This window comes from Hipposideros armiger, unplaced genomic scaffold (assembly GCF_001890085.2).
Source record: "Hipposideros armiger isolate ML-2016 unplaced genomic scaffold, ASM189008v1 scaffold_750, whole genome shotgun sequence".
In the NCBI taxonomy this organism is placed as follows: domain Eukaryota; kingdom Metazoa; phylum Chordata; class Mammalia; order Chiroptera; family Hipposideridae; genus Hipposideros; species Hipposideros armiger.
This window is the reverse complement of record NW_017732100.1, coordinates 88,506-107,575: the sequence shown is the minus strand read 5'-3', so window position 1 is coordinate 107,575 and position 19,070 is coordinate 88,506. Positions and strand designations below refer to the sequence as shown.

Here is a 19,070-nt window from a genome sequence, read left to right as displayed (position 1 = left end):
ACAGGTAAAGGTGCTGAGCCCTAACCATGTGTCGGGCGCGGGTGCTGGGCGCTGGGAAACTGAGGTAACTAGGATGAAGGCTTCCTTCCTCGTCCACGGCAGGAGAGAGAAACACACTGAGGTGGAAGGTGACGTGGAAGTGTGAGCCGTGAGCATGTCAACAGAATCCTGGGCCTGCATGTCTTGCAAAACCAACTTGTAACAAAGTTAAGGTCAGTCAAACACAACACAATTTTTTCATCACCACCTCCCCCTGACTTTTGTTCAATTAAACATAATGGTTATTTTCTCAGTTTGGTTGCTTTTCAAAAAAAAGAAAAAAGAACAGAACACTCAAATGTCGCATATTTTGGATCCAGTAAGCTATGTGCAGATAAATATTGGCCCACAGGCCAAACCGGGCTGGCCGTCGCCTTTTTTTCTGTAAATACGGACTTATCCGACCGCAGCCACTCCTTGCTGTCCCGCCTGGTCCACTCGATGGCGGAAGCGGATGGTGGCCGCAGAGACCTGCTGGCTCTCACAGCTGAGAATACTTAGGCCTAGCCCTTGAAGAGGAAGCCTGCCAACCTGTGACCTGACACCAGCCCTTTCCTGATGATTTCTCTCCAGCAAGTCCCCCCCCCCCAGGTGTCTGTTCTTTCGCTTTATCACCCAGCAGGTGCTTTTAATTTGAATAAATGAAGCAAACTAATGACACCTTCTTGGTGAAAAGAGTCCCCTAGGAAGGTAACATCGCTTCCACCACCCACGTGCCCAGAGCCCAGCGGTGGGGCCAGCCCCTTATAAACCCCCCAGCAGCTCGGGGGGGGGGGCACAGCCGGCCACTGGGGTGCAGGAAGGCGTTTCTGGAGGAGAGCCGCACCCACTGTGAATTCTGCCCACTTTTTATTTGATCCTGGTGGTGATTGCGTTTCTTCTGTCGGCACATGGCATTCATAAGCGTGTGTGCCTGCTGGAGCTTGGTTCTTTAGACCTACGGCAAATACGGTTTTCTCTTCTGGTGTTAATTTAACAAACTGGCCTTTCTCTTTGTCCGGCTAAGGTCAACCAGTTGCCGTTCAGTGGTGAAGTCCCAGAGATCGACAGGACGTTGTTCTTGACCTCTGAGTGTTTATACTTTAAATAAGACAGAAAAGTGTTAAGTGATATATAGTAAGTGATAAAGTAGACCAGAAGGTACCTGGGGAACGCAGAGGGGGACTTCCTGGTGGCAAAGAGCCGAGACTTAGCGGATAAAATGTCAACAAGATGAAAAAAGGTTGAAAAGGCTTTTTCCACTGGAGAAAGCTTCGGCAGAGGCTGGGAAGATGGTGGGAGGGTGGCACGGTGCTCATAAGAGAAGGGGTCTCCTGGGGGACGTGGCTACTGAGGAGCCGCCAAAGGGGACTCGATTTTAAAAGGAGCTTTCGCTTGATGGTGATGGGGAGCTATTTGCAGGTGTTGGATATGGGGGAGACGCGGGCACATGTGCCTTTTATTATCACATAGATCCTTCATAAAAAGGAAACAAGGAGGTGGGGAGGTCAGATGATGGGCTCCTGCAATGGTCCGAGCTCAGAGACAATGACAACAGTGACAAGAAGGGGAGTGTTTGGGGGGGAATGAGGAAGGCGCCCCTGTTTGATTTGCAGACTTAAACGATTCGCTGTCGTTTACATTAAACATCTCTCATTCTGAACCACATTCACGTCTATTACCTACAACAGGGATACTGGTGAGAAAACAAGACGGCCCTGTAGTTCAACACAATGTTCTAAAACAAGGAATGGTTTTTAAAAAGTCTGTGCCCTGGAGCTTGCTGTGCAGGGTGTAGAAGCGGGAGTAGCTACGTCATTGTCACAAAGGCCCTGAGGCTCACGCTAAGCCCTGTTCTGATTAGGTTTCTCACCTACGGGAGTCCTTCCAAGTTTTCAGTTCTATTCTCGCTTCCAGCTATCTACTTTCTCTGTAACCAGTTAGCACCTAAGGTTTATTAATTCCACCAACAGATGGTCCTGACACATGTAAGTCTCACCATGCAAACGGTTGGATTTGTAATCAGGACGCCCTCTGCCCACATGGACTTCTCCCCCAGCCCCCAGCCCGCAGAAGTAGTTCCAAGCCTTGAGGCATTTCAATGAGGCTCAGGTGTTTAAGCTGTTGGCAAACTACCCTGCCACGCCCGNACTCTGAGGTGTCTCTGCTCATAGCCTGGACATCGTAGCCGCAGCTCACTGCCATTCCCACGGCGTGCTTTCTCCCACCCCACCCCCACCACCAGCGTCACCCCGGCCCATGCGCACTCTGATTCCAACGGGTGAGAGATGGGGCTCAAGTCCCCCTTGGAAGGGATGTCTTGGAGCACCGCTGTGTGTCCTGAGCGTGGGGCTGCAGAGGCTGTGTGGAGGGAAGTGACTCACCACCCTGACCTGGGGGCAGATGGGAGCTGATGTCTAATCGACCTGCTAACAGGGTATTTACTGTTGAGGGAAGGACCAGGCTAATGGCCACTCAAAACGTGCCACTCCCAAAGCCCAGCTCCTTTCATACAGCCATTTACACGTCACAGCGTAGCCACTTCATCAGCAGAAAGAGAGGCAGGCCGCACCAGCCAGCGGGTCGGGCCCGGGGGGGGGCTCCTGGCGATTTCCAGTCATGTTCTCATTGGACCCCTGCTCTCCTGTCCGTGAACTCACCGAGCCCTTGACAGTCTCTGCCAAAGGGGGTTCAGTTCCAGCTCTATCAAGGAACTGGGCCAGGGTGCCAGAGGGTTAAGAGGGTCCAAGAAGCATTTGTCCTTCCGAAGGGTCACATGCTATCCTAGACACCGCAGATTAAAAGACAGATTTTACAGGAGCTCGTCCCCCTGCGGCACAGTCCAGTGGACAGACATCCAAACTAGATGGCCAGTCCGCCACTGTACTGGCTCCAGGAGGGGACAAGGCCCAGAGTAAGACCCCGCAGGCAGCATCAACCAGACCCTGAGTCGGAAGGCTTCATGGAGGAGGGGACGTGGATGTGGGTTCCCAGAAACTGAGTGTGAGCCCCACAGCCAAACAGTGAGGAGCAGGAGAGCCATAATCCATGGGGCGACCCACGGGGGGACCCACGGTGGCTCCGTGCTGCCCCTGACACATGGGTCCCCAGAGCCAGAGGGTGGTTCCGTTTCAGTGCCCAGGTGAGGGCTGACTGCTGAGATCCAGGGGACGGCTCCTCTCACAGCCTCCTGGGCAGAGGCGGGGTCCACGATCCTAGGTGGCCTGGCCCTGGTTTGAAAGTGATCAGACAGGGAACAGTAGGCCAAAAAAGGGGCGCTGTTTGTGGCCGGACTTTTCCAACCAAAACAGGTGGTTTTTAAATTTTGAGATTCATCAGAATTGCCCAGGGCGGCTGCTATCGAGGTGAGGTCAGGAAACCACCTGCTGCTGCACCTGGGAGCATGCTAGAAAGGCAGGTGTCAGACTCCACCCCAGTCCTGCTCCATCAGCAGCCCTGAGGGGGGGCCTGATGGTCTGTGCTGTGGTGGCCCTCCGTGCATGCAATGGCGCTGCCCACCCGTGGGCCTGTGACTCAAGTCCTCGCGAAGCCACTCCCTACCTAACAGTTTCTCTGAGCCTCAGTGTCTGCGTCTGGGAAACGGGGCTGTGATATGGATGATGTGGTCTTGTCGGGATGAGAGGTGACATGTGAGGTGTCTGGCGCGGCTGCTCCCACTTGGTGTCTTAGCTCTGGCCGCTGTAACAAAGTACCACAGGCTAGGAGCTTAGAAACAGCAGATTTATTTCTCACAGTCTGGACACCGGAAGTCCAAAATCAGGGTGCCAGCCTGCTCGTGTCCTGGTGAGAACCTCCTTCCTGGTTGCGGACTACTGACTTCCCGTGTCTCCAGATAGAAAGAAAGCTCTCGGGGGTCCCTTATAAGAGCACTGATCCCATTCCTGAGGGCTGCACCCTCAGGGCCTAATCACCTCCCCAAAAGCCCCACCTCCTAATACAGTCACATTGGGGGGTAGAGTTTCAACATGAATTTGGGGGGGACACAAACAGTCAGTGGATAACACTTGCAAACAAGCAGTAACTGACAGCGGTCATAAGCATGGCACCTCCGGTCCAGGGCGCACCTCCCGGCTGGTTGCCGTGGGTGGTTACCAGGACAACAAGCACTGAACCAACTCCAGAAGGCATATGTGAGCATGCCACCCCGGAGGGGCTCTGACCACTGTGACCTCCTCCCCCGTCCTCTGCTTCCCGCCCCAGGGCCATGCACGGGCAGCACTGTTAGAGTCCCTGCAGGGCAGCTGTTCCTCCTGCGCCCTCTCTGCCCAGGACACACCTGTACTTGGTTCTACCTGCAGCCCATCACCCATCACAAAGGCCCCAGCCTGATGCAGACTCACACAGGAGGATATTGAGGGGAGGACTTCCTGTGTGGGTGGGATGTTTGGTGGGATGGCCCGTAGGACCTCCCCAAACCTAAGAGGTTGGGTCCACCAAGTGCTGGGTGTCCAGGTGCCCAGCAGCTACTCTGAGGCTTTGCCAGCAAAGGTCTCTTCAGGAAGTTCATCCTTGACCCAGTGCTCCCTTCACAACCCAATGTGCCTCTTGCAGTATACTCCCGGGCTATCCAGGCCGCCTTCAAGAAGACAATCTTTGAATCCTGTCTTCTCTGTTGGTATGGAGTGATGTATTAATATTAGTGCATGTTTTTAAATGAGCTTGCCTCAAACCATGCTACCTAGAGCGTGCCTGTGGGTCTTGACATAATCTCTCCCTCCCTCTCCCTCTCTCTCCCCACCCCTCCATCCCTCAAAAGTATTCAAGAACTCAGGGAAGAAAAGGACCATGGCTCCCACGTGTTATAGGAAAGACCATCTTGAGTCCAAGTTCACGGCCACTCCAGGCCTGTGCAAAGTGCTTTCTTCCTGAGATGATAACTGAGGTTTACCACTGGCAGCTTCAACAGTCACACTGGCACTGCCAGACGTAAGCACAGATGACATGAGCCTTAAAAACAGTCTCTGGCACAAAAACGTTCCAGGTAAATAATGGGACTCGCAAAGATTGGCAGGTGGGGAGGTGCCACCGTGTACCGAGTGGGGAGAGAAGCCATGGCAGGACGGCCCGAGTGATAAATCACCCCGGTGGGGGAGGACATTCTGAGACGCATCCACGCTTTTAAGAGCTGCATCGCCTCACAGCTCAATCGTGTTCAGTAAATCCTGAGTTCCTCTCAGCCAAGAAACAGCAGTTCTCGCCCTTCTCATCACTGAGGCATATGAGCATTGAGTTCATTTTCAGAAAGCCACAGTGACTGTCAAAACACAAAATCTTCCAGCACCTCAAGTTCAGGCTCTTCCACAAAACTTAGGACTTCGATTTCTGTTTCACCGGAACCAGTTTTCTGCAAAACAAAACATCCTCCGTTAGGTGTCTTTTTGAGAACTTCTTGTTTACAGAGTTTCTTTACAACGGTTTTACTTGAAGCCTATTTTGCTTCTAAAAATAGTAACTGGTCACTGAAGACAATGTAGAACATAAAGTAGGAAGAAGACAAAAAAAAAAATACCCATAAGCCTATCCCCCAAACAGCCCACTGTTTCCCTCAACCCTTAATTTTATACCCAGAGCAATCTTTACAGTTATGTGAAGTCAGATGGGTAAACAGCTTCATAAATCGGTTTATTTCTGTGTAACATCATATAATATTTTCAATTCTATTGTTATATTGATCCTTGGCTGCATTTTTAATAATCCCATCATATTCCTCCCATAGTTTACATGTGTTATGTCCAGTTTTGGTGATTAGAAATATGTCGATATTAATTAGAAAATTTTCAACAAAACAATAACACGGCCTGTGAGAGACCATATTCCTCATTCACTCACCCAGCCCATTTTTAATATTAATATTTACACTGAACACTGCATCGTCCGATGGGTACGCCGGACGCGGCCTGTGCCCCTCATCCTTCAATAGTCTGTGGTCCACTCAGTTCTGGGATGGACCCCCTCTGGTTATAAAGAATGGCTGGAAACCAGTCTCTAACAACTCAAAATTTCAGGATGAGATTTGTTACAATAAGCCCTCTTTTTATTGCTAAAGGCCAACTTATCCCCTCTTCTGTCCCTCCCCTCCCCCACCAAGTATCTGCCTCTTGAATGTTATGATTTCTTAGGTGTGGACAAGCAAACAGTTGCTTAGTGAGAGCTCTGAGATGGCAGCCACCCTCAAGTCCCAGGGCTGGGTCCCCAGCCACGCTCAGATGCACAAGTCGTCATTACAAGTGAAGGGTTTCCGTTCCCAGTAACCGAACCCTTCCCAGGGGTTTGCAGACCGTCACTGCCAACAGCACCAAGGGGCCCCCTTGTCATCCTTGTAGCAGAGGCCCGAAAATGGGTGGGCCAGGCTTCGCCTTTGGAGGTAGAGGCTGAGGCACTGCCATGGGGGCCCAGCCGTGGCCACCTGTGCTCTGGCCCCGTGTTCTCCCAGGTGGAAGCCTCGGCTGCAGGACACACAGCAGCGGGCGGCCCTTCCTTTTCCCAGTTCTACCTGCTCGTGTCCTCCCTCACCGCCCCTCCAGGTCTCAGTGACTCTGCAATGTGAGATGACAGGGCCCCGAGGAGCCTGGCGTGCTGTGCTCAGAGGTTAACTTTTGGCTTATTCTGGGACCAGCTTGTGCACCCCAAGTTGTTAGTTTGCACACGTGGATTGATTTTAATTAACAACAAACCACAAGCTTATACAATAAGCTCTTAAGCCAGTATCTTTCCCCGACTTCAGGATATTGAAGGCAGCCTTTGGGGGCCCTGCGGCAAAATGAGACACCAGCCCTAGGATGTCCCATCGTGAGGCAGGACAAATGGCTTCAGCCAGCTGCTTAGATCAACCGCAGCTTCTCACGGGTGAGTCGGCTAGAGGGAGGACAGACTGACAGCAAAAGCTCGGATGAACCACAACAACAGTTGCACCCCGGGGCCCTGTCCTTCCAGAAAAGCTATGGTTAAGAGCAAACGGGCTGTTCCCCTGGTAGCAAGCATGGAACTTAGGGCATGGGGATTCTTTGGCCAGCCTCAGTGGGTCAGTAACTGCTATTGTCTGTAATCACTCCAAACCCCCAAACTGCAAACTCTAAACAAAGGTCACAGCTTATTGAAATCCGTTTTGGTGAATGTTTGTTTCATCAACCTTTTCCTGTCCCTTCAACCAGTCACCGGTTGTTTCATCCAATCCTGAGTGCTTTGTTAGAGAGAAAACAAAATTTGTTAAGAAAATTGCATGATTTATATCAGGGGCCTGCAAACTACGGCCTGTGGGACAAACCTGGCTTGGTGCCTGTTTGTATAAATAAAGTTTTATCGGCACAGAGCCCAGCACATTCTTGTGCATATTGTCTGTCTATGGCTGCTTTCACACAATGAAGGTAGCATTGACTAGACCATTTAACCCTCAAATATTTACTATCTAGGTTTGCTGACCCCTGATCTAAACAGCCATTCCATTTAAGGACGGATTTAACCAGCGATGTGCCGTAACTATATGCAGAAACTCACAAAGCGTTGCTGAGAGAAATTAAAGAAAACCTAAACAAATAGAGCAACGTGTCACGGTTATAGAACAGAAGACTCGATAGGGTTGTTATGATGTCACTTCTCCCCCAACTAACCTGTAATACAACCCAATCCTGATCAAGATCCCAGTAGCCTTTTTGGTAGAAATTGATAAACTGGCTCTAAAATTTATAAAGAAATAAAACCTAGGATAAGAAAAACAATGCTGAAAAAAAAATATGTTTGGAAGCCTTATACCCCCTTGGTCTCCAGGTTTACAATAAAGCTACAATAACTAAGACAGTATTGTATTGACATAAAGCTAGACAAATGGATCAATAAAACCACATACATAGTCCAGACAGAGACCCACACGTATATGAACAACTGATTTTCGACAAAGCTGTCAAGCCGGTTCACTGGGGAAAGTGATTTTTTTCTACCTGACAATGGAACGACTGGATAGTTATACATGAGCGCATTCGGTGAAGCCTGAGTGAATGGTGAAAAGGACCCAAGAAAATGCATATCTGGGGAAATCACTTGCTTTCTCTATGGTTCTTTATACTATAGAACTAGGAAAATTTCCTCTGAAAAATCTTATTGATTAGGGTACCCATGTGCAGAAACAGATTCTTAATTTCTTTTGCTGTGATGTTCAGATGTGTTTTCCTGTGGCTTGCACTATCAATAACAAAGATGTTTTGTGTGCCATATTGTGTAATATTTTGTAAGAAATTTTTTATGTCATCAATGCCATTAGATTCTAATTTATACTCAAATCTAATTGAGTATATTTAGTATACAAAACACTTAGTATGTTTTGAGTATTTTTTTGCTAAAATTCAACATAATGGTAAATTTATTACCATATAACAAAGGTTTAAAATAAAAATAATGTTATTTATGTGCAAAGCAGCTAAAAATGTTATTAAATGCATAAAATAGTCAAAATATCAACTTTTTATTTTTTGTGGATTTTTGACACATTTTGAAAATATTAAGATCAATGAATGCAGTGAAAGAGTTAAGGTGTTAGAACTAAACAGCATATTGGAGCCTCTCGTCTATGTCCTTACTCAACAAAACAGGAAGTCAGGGCTCATGGGGTAGAAGAAATTACCCAAGGTCAGTTAAGAGATGGCTGATAGCAAACTCAAGTCTGACTGATGAGGACACTCAAAATTGAGTAGGACCTTTCCAATATATGATGAAACAATCAGAGCAGGGGGACTGGAGCCACAGAAAGCCCGGCCTCCTGGGTAAAGACCCTGCCTTAGAATACGGAACACCGGTAACCCAACGGCAGATCCCTGGGGACCCAACCCTGGGCAGATAGGCTGTAGCTTGAGAACCTTCAACATTACCTCATAGTTACTGGTTACAGCGAAATCTTTAATATTACTTTTTGGTGCTGGAACTGGTGGAAACAACTTGGTCCATAAGTGACATCTGAAAACAGAATCAAAGAGGGAATTAGGTGAGCAAAGGCATCCTTTCTTGCCCTTAAATACTACTCTAAAAATTGACCTAGTTAATTCCAGGACCTGCTGTTTTGTATATTCGAGTCCTTATTGACCAAGACTTCCAAATGTCTACTCTGTAACAATAACTGAAGACCTTGGGGGGACTGCAAGGCTCCGACGTGGCTCCTCAATCATCTAAGAAACACAAAATGGCATTTGCTCCATGTTGGCGCCTGTTACCAGGCCTAATTCCTGACAACGGAAGGTCTATGTCATGTGTGTGGCAGGGTGCCCAGCCATTCCCTACAGTGCTGGCTGGCACGCCTTCTCCCCCCTGCACTGGCTCACAGAGTGTGTTTGGTGTTCCCTACCCTTTGAACTGCCCCCCTCTGGCCCATGGGTGCTATCTGAATATAACATTTGTAACAGTAAAGCTGTGTCAAATAAACATCTAAATTATTCAAGGGCTAAGGAGGAACATGGCTCTTAAGCCTCCTAAGTGGCTATACTGAATGCTAATGAATGCGTTCTTATGGGGCTGTTCACAGGCTCCAGGGTGGGTCACCAGATCTGTGTCCCATTTCTAGAATCTGTGTTTGACCTAAGAGCAATTAGCCACTCAAGGCCGGATGACCCAATGGCTGGGGTAAGAATTGGTACCTTATCACCAGGGTTAGTACTGGGCATGAATTGGAGTGATTTCAGCCCCCAGTGGGCTGCCTCCCTCTAGCTGAGATGTAAAATGTGTGTGCTGGGTGTTCAACAAAGGCAGCCAAGTGCTGAGGGGCAGGCCATAAGGAAGCAAAAGAACACGGATATAAAACCCGTCACAGAAACGAATGGACTGTGGACAGATTCTAGAAGGGACGTGTAATGGCCGGGGACCGATGCTGTCTCTGTCACTTCTGTAAATCACCTACTGGCGTGTCTCACTCTGTGGTCCACACTCATCTTGGAAAGGCTGCCCAGATGACATAAAAGTAACATAAATTGTACCTGATAACAAGAACCCAAGTGGATGGCCGGCAAAAGTGTAAAAAGTCAATATGCAGAGCCCATCGGGGGCACCCAGATATAGCGAATACCTACCTCCTACAGGTGAGTGATAAGATGAATAAGATGCAGATTGTTGCCATAAGCACAACCAGAAACCATTCTGTCCAGGGCTTTGGCTCATCATTTCCTGATGAAAAAAAAAAAAAAAGGAAAGAAATCAGAGCTAGAATCCGTGACCAACAAGGGAAGTGATGAGACCTGAGGCATCAGAAAACTGGGGTTGGACCCGCAGGTGCTGGGTGATGCTGGCACGTAGCTGAGCCTTCCTGAGACTGGGGTTTGTCATCTGCAAAATGGGCTGATAACATCCGTCTCACAAAGTTGATGTGAAGGTGAAGTGACATGATGGCATCGGGCCACTTTGCACCCTAAAGCATTATTAGTCAGCAGGGGTACCTCCTTTGTGCTATGCCACCTGGAGCTTATCAGCTTTTGCTGAGTCGTGAGGTTTTAGAGGGAAAAGCGACAAAAATATAAGCCTACTGAGTAACCTGTGTTACAACCAAAATATTTTTTTCCGAAGTTGGGCATTCAACTTTTACAGGAAGTAAAGTATGGGATGATACTCAGTTAGCAATAATGGCATCACACTCTGCTTGTAATGCTTCACAACCTCAGCAATCCTCGAAACACCCCTACCCGTGACCTCATTTCACAGGTAGGAAGGTAGACGCGAACGGCAGGCAGGGTGACTGTGCTGCATGCGTCGTTACTCTAGCTAGATTTGCTTCTGAGCTGCACTCAGGGACAGATGCTTCTTTGAGCTTTGATGACAGCTTCGGGAGGGAGTGATTTTTCTTAAGGTACTGGAAACGCATTCCAGAAAATTCAGGGGTCATTTACTCCGAATGGTGTAATGTGCTTGCTAAGCTGCCTGACTCACTTACAGAGGAGAATGCAAACCCGAGGAAGCTCCTTTCGGTGGTAGGAGCCACTCACTGTCCCTTCCGTCATTCACCTAGTTAACCAGTATGTGCTGGGCTCCCACTGTGATCTGGGCACTGGACACGGGCGACCAGGGCGAGCACACGTGGGCCTCCCTCCCTACAGTCCAGAGTCCAGCCATCAGGGAAAACCAGCACCAAGTAAATGACACAGGTAATTGTGATGGGAGGACGGGGGTGCCGAGTACTGGGGCGCTGAAACCACGCTGCTCCAGGAGCAGGCCCCAGCCCGCAATTGGCTGGCAATGGTTTCTTCTACAAAATGAGAAGTGTCTGTGGGACTTTTAAGTCTGTGTAAATAGCCTCAAACTTCCCCAAACTCCAAACAAGTACTTCAAACCCAAACATTCAAGGCATCACAAGGGAGTGATGTCTGCAGGATGTCATGCTGGAGATCCCAGCTTTGCTTTGGTCTTATGCTTTTGTGCCTCCTGAGAACGCTTAGTCGGGGTTTATTTTCTGCCTCCCCAAATCTCTCCCCCTTCATCACTTTGCTGTGCTTTCAAATATTCATGGCGTCCTTTATCCAGAATAATCCATCACTTTGTTCTGCCATCTCTCCAAACTGTCATCAAATACCTTCTGGCTTTATGTCCCAGCCTCAGGTCTTGAAGAGGGGGTTCAGGCTGCTCCCTCCCCCCAGCTCAGAAACTGCTTTCTTAGTCACGGGTGCCTCCCTCCCATTCGCATGTGAAAGGCTCTTGGTTTTTGGTCCAAGTTTTTGCATCCTGACCTCCCTCCTGGACTTCAGACTTGATGGTCGCTTCCACCTGGAAACCAAGGCACTGGCTCTTTTCCCCAAATATTTCCCTTGGCAGTGGCGTGTCCTTCCTTCTCCCCTTTTTAATGCCAGCTGGCCCTCTCCGCTCAGCCCTGGCCCTGCAGCACTTCCCACCAGGGCCTCCTCTTTGAACTTGGACGTCTGTTCAGCACAGCTTTGACTTTTCATCCCCCACCGCCTTCTCCCAGATCTTTGCTCCTGGCCCACGTGTGACATGCGACTCCAGGTCTAGACCCTCTACAGCCCAGAGGTGAGACCCACTGGGATGTGTCTCAAAGCGAGGACATTTGCAGTCAAACTCATGCCTTCTTTCCATAAAACTGGCTTCTCGACTTCGCCCACTGTCTCCCCATCTGGTGCCCCCTCTCCCATGTCCCCAGCTGGGATCCTTGGAAGTCACCGTGGTCCTTTCTATTGTCATAGCCCGGCCTCCTTTCCTCGTTTGCATCGTTCTGCCAAACCCAATCATAAATGTTAGAGAAGCGTGATCCGTGTCACGCAGCCAGCCCAGCCTCGCCTGGCAACGTGGGTCCGGCCCCCAGCTTGCCGTGAAGGCAGCATCTGGGCCTCAGCTCCCTCACCTGTAAAAACGAGGGACTTGAAACATCGGGCCCTTCAGATGCCTCATGGTCCAACACCTTCGAGTCCCACTCAATCCAGGTCATCATCAGTTCACGTCCGCGTACCGTTAACAAAACCAGTCTCAGAAAAGGCGTATACTTGGCATTGCTGGCAGTGTGACAGTTGTAGCAAAGTGTAGAAATAAATACATAAAAGTCATCAGTAACCAGAAGTAACGGAATAGCTTATTTTATAACCGACTTTTGCGCTCGCCTTTCCTGAGTGCTCACAGTGCCAGACACTTGGCAAAGCACTTAACGTACATTCTCAATTCACTTCTCCCAGCGATGCTTGGTGATGGGCACTGCTGCTCTCGCTTCCCAGGTGGAGAAAAGAGCAGACAGGGCAGGGGTGTGTGTGTGTGTGTGTGTGTGTGTGTGTGTGTGTGTGTGTGTGTGTGTGTGTGTGTGTGTTGGGGGAAGGGGGGGGCTAAGTCTGCTGAGGACACACAGCTGGGAGGTGGGCTGGGAGCCCAGCCCAGGATGAGCCAAGTCATGCTCCTAACATGATCAGGTGGCATTCTACCTCTGCCATCCCCAGCCGAGGACACACTGCACGGGCGTCACTCAATGCGTCCTAAGCATCGCTTTGTCGTTGATTACCCTCCTGAGTGTCATCACCCCCCGGACACCACTGCCTTGCAGGGCAGCCTGTATTTTTGTGGGTCCCCACCGCTGGGCACAGCTAGGTGTGCAGGCTCTGCGTCCATTTGAAGGGGGCTGGCCTCACCCACTACCATCTCCCCTGGCGTGTCCTAGGTACGGGAATGAATCAGTTTATGAAAGACCTGTGGCCTAGTATTTTAAAGAGTTGAGTGTATTTACACCTATTTTACAAGCAGCCATAGCCACACTGTGCAAAGTGATGGAAAAGAGCGCCTCGGAGGAGCAAACCTTTTATTTCCCCAAATCCCACAGGTACTCAGGGGTTCTAGGATTCATTGTCAGTTCTGTGGATTGTAACCAAGCGTCCTGTTAAACCGAGTTTTCACTGCATGTGCTCAGAGCTAATATAAAGAGCAACAGGACAAACCAACGCCATCAAATCAAAGACCGTCTCACTTCATTTCCCCGTCAGGTTTCCTGCATAAGGGGCTCTGCCAGCTTCATCTCCCCATCTCTGAAACTCACCACTCCACACTTCACCATGACATAGGTACCCCAACATTCAGGCAGTCCAGACTCACATACGTGGTGTAAGTATTTAGCAAGGGGAACATCAGCAGAAAAAGTTATCCTGCATACATTTCGGTTAAACAGGTCAGGTTTGGGTCCTGCAGAATGAATGAGCCGTGTTGTAAATATTATCAGGGCCACACACTCGGACCCATTTACCCCTCACACTGTGCAACACCCCATAGCCTGATATGTCAAGTCCTGATAATAGCACCGTTTACTTCTGCCCATGATTACAAAAATCTTTTCAGTTAAACGACTCTCTACTTATTTGCTTCAGCTCTTACTCTGATAAGCGAAGATTCTTGCTGAATTAGCAAAAATATAAGCGTCAACTGATTTGATTTCATTCAATCAAATGAAGTTATTGGTGCATGCAAGACACACGTGGGACCCAAAGTCATGGCAGCCACTCAGAGAGCGTGGGGAGATGAGTCATTTCTCCGTGTCTGGCTTCGGCGGTGTCCCGGTGGGACTTCGAACTACTCCCCTGCAGCCAGTTGAGAACAGAGCTAACCCCCAGAGAACAGAGCCAAGGTCACTGTACTGCGCAGAAAACATAACCTCGCAGGTAAATCCAGTGCCAGGGAAAGCTTTCGCCTACTCACTGTGGAATGGAAATGACGTGTGGACTATTTAGGGCTCTGAGATTTATTAACATGAAAAAACTGAGTCAGTTATAAAGAAGTGAATTAAAGATTGCATTTACTCTTATTCCAGTAAAGATAGAAAAACTTCCTGCTGACAGTATTTATCCTTCGAGTTAAAAGTGAGTAAGAATGTCAGTACTGTAAAAGTTGGGGGGTCCCCCCAAATGTATCTGTAATTTGAATTCTGGAGACTCTGGCCTTGGAGATTTTCTTAAGAACAATGTATTTCCAGGTAACTTGAACCTTCTCTCTGACTCAAGGTGAAGGCCTTTCCTGCCCTTAAAACAGAAACCACAGATGTTTCTTTTCAAGAACTTAATGGACACTGCTCTTTGGTTCTGCAGAAATAAGCTCTAGAAAGAGGAAGTTACTCAGCCCCGCCTCTCAGCCCTCCACACTCCTGGATGCTTTTCAGACATCAGCAACCTGGGGCTCAGCTCTCTGGTTTCTGGTGCCTTCAGCCTCCATTGTTTTCGACATCTAGCCATTTGACCTCGAGAGTAAGCCTACGAATGAGAGTCCTGTCATTGTTTTATGACCCGGCATGTATATATGGTGATGAGCACGGGGTGTGCAGGAGGTTAGGATGGTGGCCCCTGAAGGAGCAAAAGACTGAGGCCTGGACCCTACGTAGTCCCAGCTCTGCCACCGGGGCCTTTGTCAAATCGCTCAGAACCCTTAAAGCACAGAGTAATAAGCACGGGTCTGGAGAGGAAAGAAAGTCACCCAATACTGCAGACGCTACCAAACAGAAAGGGGCATAGATGGCCGAACCCTCCCGGATCTGTGTTCAGATGGAACTGTGGACAATTGGGGAAGGGACCTGCAGATCGGATAGCCTGATAAGATCACGGGGACTGTCCCCATCACTTGGTCTGCTTGGAGGCTGACTGGGTCATGAGCTGGCAGAGTTCCCTTTCACAGCCACCAGCCCCCACTGCCCACCCCCCTGCCTCAGTCTCCCTGGCTGGCACCATGACCCTGGGGTGACAAAGCATCAGAAAGAGGCGTAGAGCCAACCCTGAGGCTGCTCCCAGGCCCAGCACTTTCTAGGTCCGTCGCTCTGGGTAGTTCCTTACCCTCTCTGCACATCTGTGTTCTCATAATCTAGAAATCTGTGTAATTAGGAAAAGCCAGTGTTCCTGAAGATGCACAAGTTAACTAGGTGAGCATGCCTAGCAAACTCCTGACCCAGCAGTAGAATCCCTCCCCTCTCTAAGCTGGCAGACCCATCATGATGCCGAGTTCCGACAGGAAAGGGCAGGGGGACATCTCTAGAGGTAGCCAAGCCCAACAGCGCAGCGGGAACCCCTGCTCCTGCCATGTGGGACAGACTCTGAAAGCCCCCTGCTGGCCCTCCAGGCCAGTGCGGACCACCACTGGGGTGAGGTGGGCCTGCCGCCTCCAAACCTCAGGGTCCTTGGTGAAAGGAAGCAGCTGACTGAACCAATTACCTTGTTCACCAACCTGAAATCCCCCGTTTGCAGAGGACGCTCAGAATCACCCTCAGTTATGGGAGTGTCAGGTAAGCCCAAGTGGGCTTTTCAGGTTGTTTTTGGGTCCACTTTTTAGTTTTCAACCAGTTTTGGTCACTATTGACCCAGAGGCTGCCATCTCTTAAGACACAAAAGCTTTAGAATTTGCAAAATTTGCTCAGAAGTTAAGAAGCAGAAGAAGGCGGACGTTAAGAAACCCAGGGAAACCCGATTTGGGCCCTTTTCAATATTTTCCTTCACCTTTCCCTCTCCTGGTTTTCTCTCTGTTTCACCACAGGGCGAGGATTTGAAAAGAAAGACTGCAGTAAATGGAAAGGGAAGGGAAGGGAAGGGGAGGGGGAGGCAGAAAGGAAAGCAAGAAAGAGTGGGCAGGGGAGTCAGGCCGGAGGGTGGGGCTCCAGGACCCTGCAAGGTGCAAAGTCACGGAGATGGTTAGAGGGACTACAGGTGGCTCTGACCCCTCCAGCTTTTGTTCCAGGGCGGCTTTCCTCACCCATTCACAGCCCATGAATGTCAGGTCAGAGGAAAAAGGGGTCGAGTTTCCTGTTTATTCCTATAGGTGGAACCTTATTTCCATCCCAGCCCACTTCCTCACAAGCCCCCTGATTTCTTGCCTCAATCTACTTCTGATAAGTCCTTACAGAGCCTAGGATGTGCCACGTGACCCTAAAAACACCCCGTCTTCTCCCCAAACTGTTACAGAAAAGCCAGGGCCAGGATTTCCTGCGAGCGACCATCTTTCTGTGGAAGGTGCTGTCTGGCAGGCAGCCGGCACCCCTGTGGGCTTGACCTCACGCTGAGTGACCTGGTGACCCTAGTCCTGCTTCTCTGGGTACCTGTGCCACACATCTCAAACCTCAAGACATCTGACTTTAAAATGCATTTTAATTGGCACCTGTACTCTTCTCGAGTAGATCCTGGCCTTCGGTGAGGTCGCCGCGAAGGCCACTCGTGTGAGGGGCAAGGCCTGCGACTGTGGGTGAGCCTGGCCCCCGAGAAGCACGACTGAGAACCACTGAGCCTGACCAGTGACACAGCCGGGGACACACGCAGGCTGGACTCACACAACACTCTCTTCCGAGGGGAAGGCCAGAGCTGTAGGAAGCCTATTTTCCTAATTGCTTGTTTCACGTGTGGCATTTGAGCTTCACGGAGGGGCGGGGAGTGAGGGGCTTCCCTACAACCAGCGTTTTGGTAAACAGGAGATAGCAAAGATAATAAAGGAACAGAAGAATGTGGAAGTTAAGAAAGTTTAAAAAGGAGAAAGACGTGAAAAGCGGGAAGTTAGCTCTTCAGATAAGGCCCAGAAGCCAGTTGAGGAAGGGCAGGTGATAACGAGTAGTGATAAAATGAAACTGCTTACACTACTCGTAATTCAGTTCCTTAGATTCCACATAGAAGCGAGATCATATGGCATTTGTCTTTCTCTGACTGACTTATTTCACTTAGCATAATGTTCTCTAGGTCCATCGGTGTCGAGGCCTGACCACTGCACTGTACATCTGAAGCTGCTGTTGAATAATATTATATGTCAACTATAATTTAATACATATATAGTCACGGGATGTGGAGTAGAGTGTGGTAATGGAGTCAATGGAATTGTAATAGATACGTATGATATCAGGATGGGGGGGTGGGGGGAAGAGGGTGTTGCTTTGTGAGGGGTAAAAAGGATAACTATTGCATTGTTTTGTACACCTGAAACTAATAATAATAGTAATAAATAAATTTTTTTAAAAAATGAAACTGCTATTTCCATTTAAAGAAAAAAGTGTCCTTGCTCCAGAAATCCTAGCACAGCAGGCGACCTGTGGCGGAGTTTCCAGACAGGCAGAGGGCACACGCTTGCTGGCTGTCTCCCCTGAGTGCCACCCCCAGCCCTTGGACCTTCCGGGGACCTGCCCGCTCAAGCCGCACTGCAGTCCTGTCTCCTCCAGCCTCTTTCCCATCTGTCAAAGCTCACCCTGCCTCGCACTCTTTATTTAATAACCTTGGGCTATAATGGGTTAATTGAATCTAACCCACTCCACTAATTGACTCAGATGTCACCTATTTGACAAAATTATCCATTAAAAGCCGCTTCTTGGCTGTTTCATAACTACTGAACTGTTTGATATCCCTGGGCCCCCAATTCCTGACCTTAAAATAAAGGAGGTGGACTTAGTAATATGGAAGGAGATGATATCTGAGTTGTGCCTTGGAGTACAAATGGACGGGGGGCTCCAGGGTGCCACCTGTAAGACGGAGGGAGAGGAGGAGAGGCTGTGTACAGGGAATGAATGCGGCAGCAAAACTGCCGGGTAGACAGGAAGCTGAGCATAATTATTGCGCATCCTCAAGGGGTAAGGAGGCATCAGGCAGAATACCCCAGAGGGGCCTGGACTTCCTATTATGTTTATTAATCATCTTGATGAAAATGAAGTCTGCATTGATTAAATTCACTAATGATCCTAAACTGAGCAGGGGAGTGAGTTCCAGAAACGATGGATTTATAAGGTGAGCAGTGACCTGAATCAGCTCGTCTCCATGAAGGGTGGCAGTAAATGAAACAGGACCTGCCATAGATCATGGCGGTAAGGTCTGCCTCGGGGAGGCAATGATGGGCCCAGTTCCAAACGGGGACGCTGTTATCCAGGAAGTAATTCTAGGAGGAGAACACTAAAGTGGAGAGTAATAAATTAAAAACAAGCTTAAAATAAACTCTCGTTATGGAGCACAATTTCACTCTCAGGACGTGTGTGGTGGGCTGATGGGGCCTGGAGGATCGCGAATGGCAGAGTTGGAGGGAACTCTAAGGTGTGGCACGCCCATTTTACAGGTGAGAAAACCGAGACCCAGAGAGGTGAGGCGTGACCGACTAGGCCAGAGAGGCGTATTATTTCCTTTGTCCTGGGCACCCGAGCAACGGCATAGAGAGGCGACTTGTCCGCGGGTACACAGTAAGCCTGCATGTCCTGTGGCAGCACACCATTCCCCGTCACGTGCTCCCCATCTTTGGTGTTCTTGTAGATCTTAGGCCACACCTATAACCACGTGTGCCTGCATCTCCAGGCTGCGTGGCTGCGGCATGCACACACGAGACATACTGGTTGTCTTCTGTCTCCTCATGAAATGCCCAGGTAATGGCAAACACAGGGTGTGAATTTTCTGTCTTCCAGGGGGAAGGCTACACCTCCAGGGTGTGGGGCTGCCACCTGGCGCAGCGTGGGAATGGGCCCTTTCACCCAGAGCTGCCCTCGGACCCACACGCCCCTTCCCAGATCCCACACACAGACACAATGGTCATCTCCTTTGCCAAGTAAACTCGTCAGTTTGGTCAAAGGCAACAACAGCTGCAGAATCAATCCAGCA

At 49.5% G+C, this 19,070-nt stretch overlaps 1 protein-coding gene across 1 annotated transcript in view; it reads right to left on the bottom strand.

The window, feature by feature from the left end:
* Window positions 1-4,812: 4,812 nt before the first annotated feature.
* IL5RA (interleukin 5 receptor subunit alpha) overlaps window positions 4,813-19,070 on the bottom strand; it is a gene marked incomplete at its 5' end in the record, with an annotated part of 36,303 nt that continues 22,045 nt past the window's right edge. Inside the window, 4 exons of the mRNA XM_019628141.1 lie at window positions 4,813-5,383; window positions 8,898-8,982; window positions 10,086-10,179; window positions 13,128-13,152. Coding sequence (XP_019483686.1) covers window positions 5,297-5,383; window positions 8,898-8,982; window positions 10,086-10,179; window positions 13,128-13,152 — 291 coding nt within the window. The remainder of the gene's footprint in view (window positions 5,384-8,897; window positions 8,983-10,085; window positions 10,180-13,127; window positions 13,153-19,070) is intronic.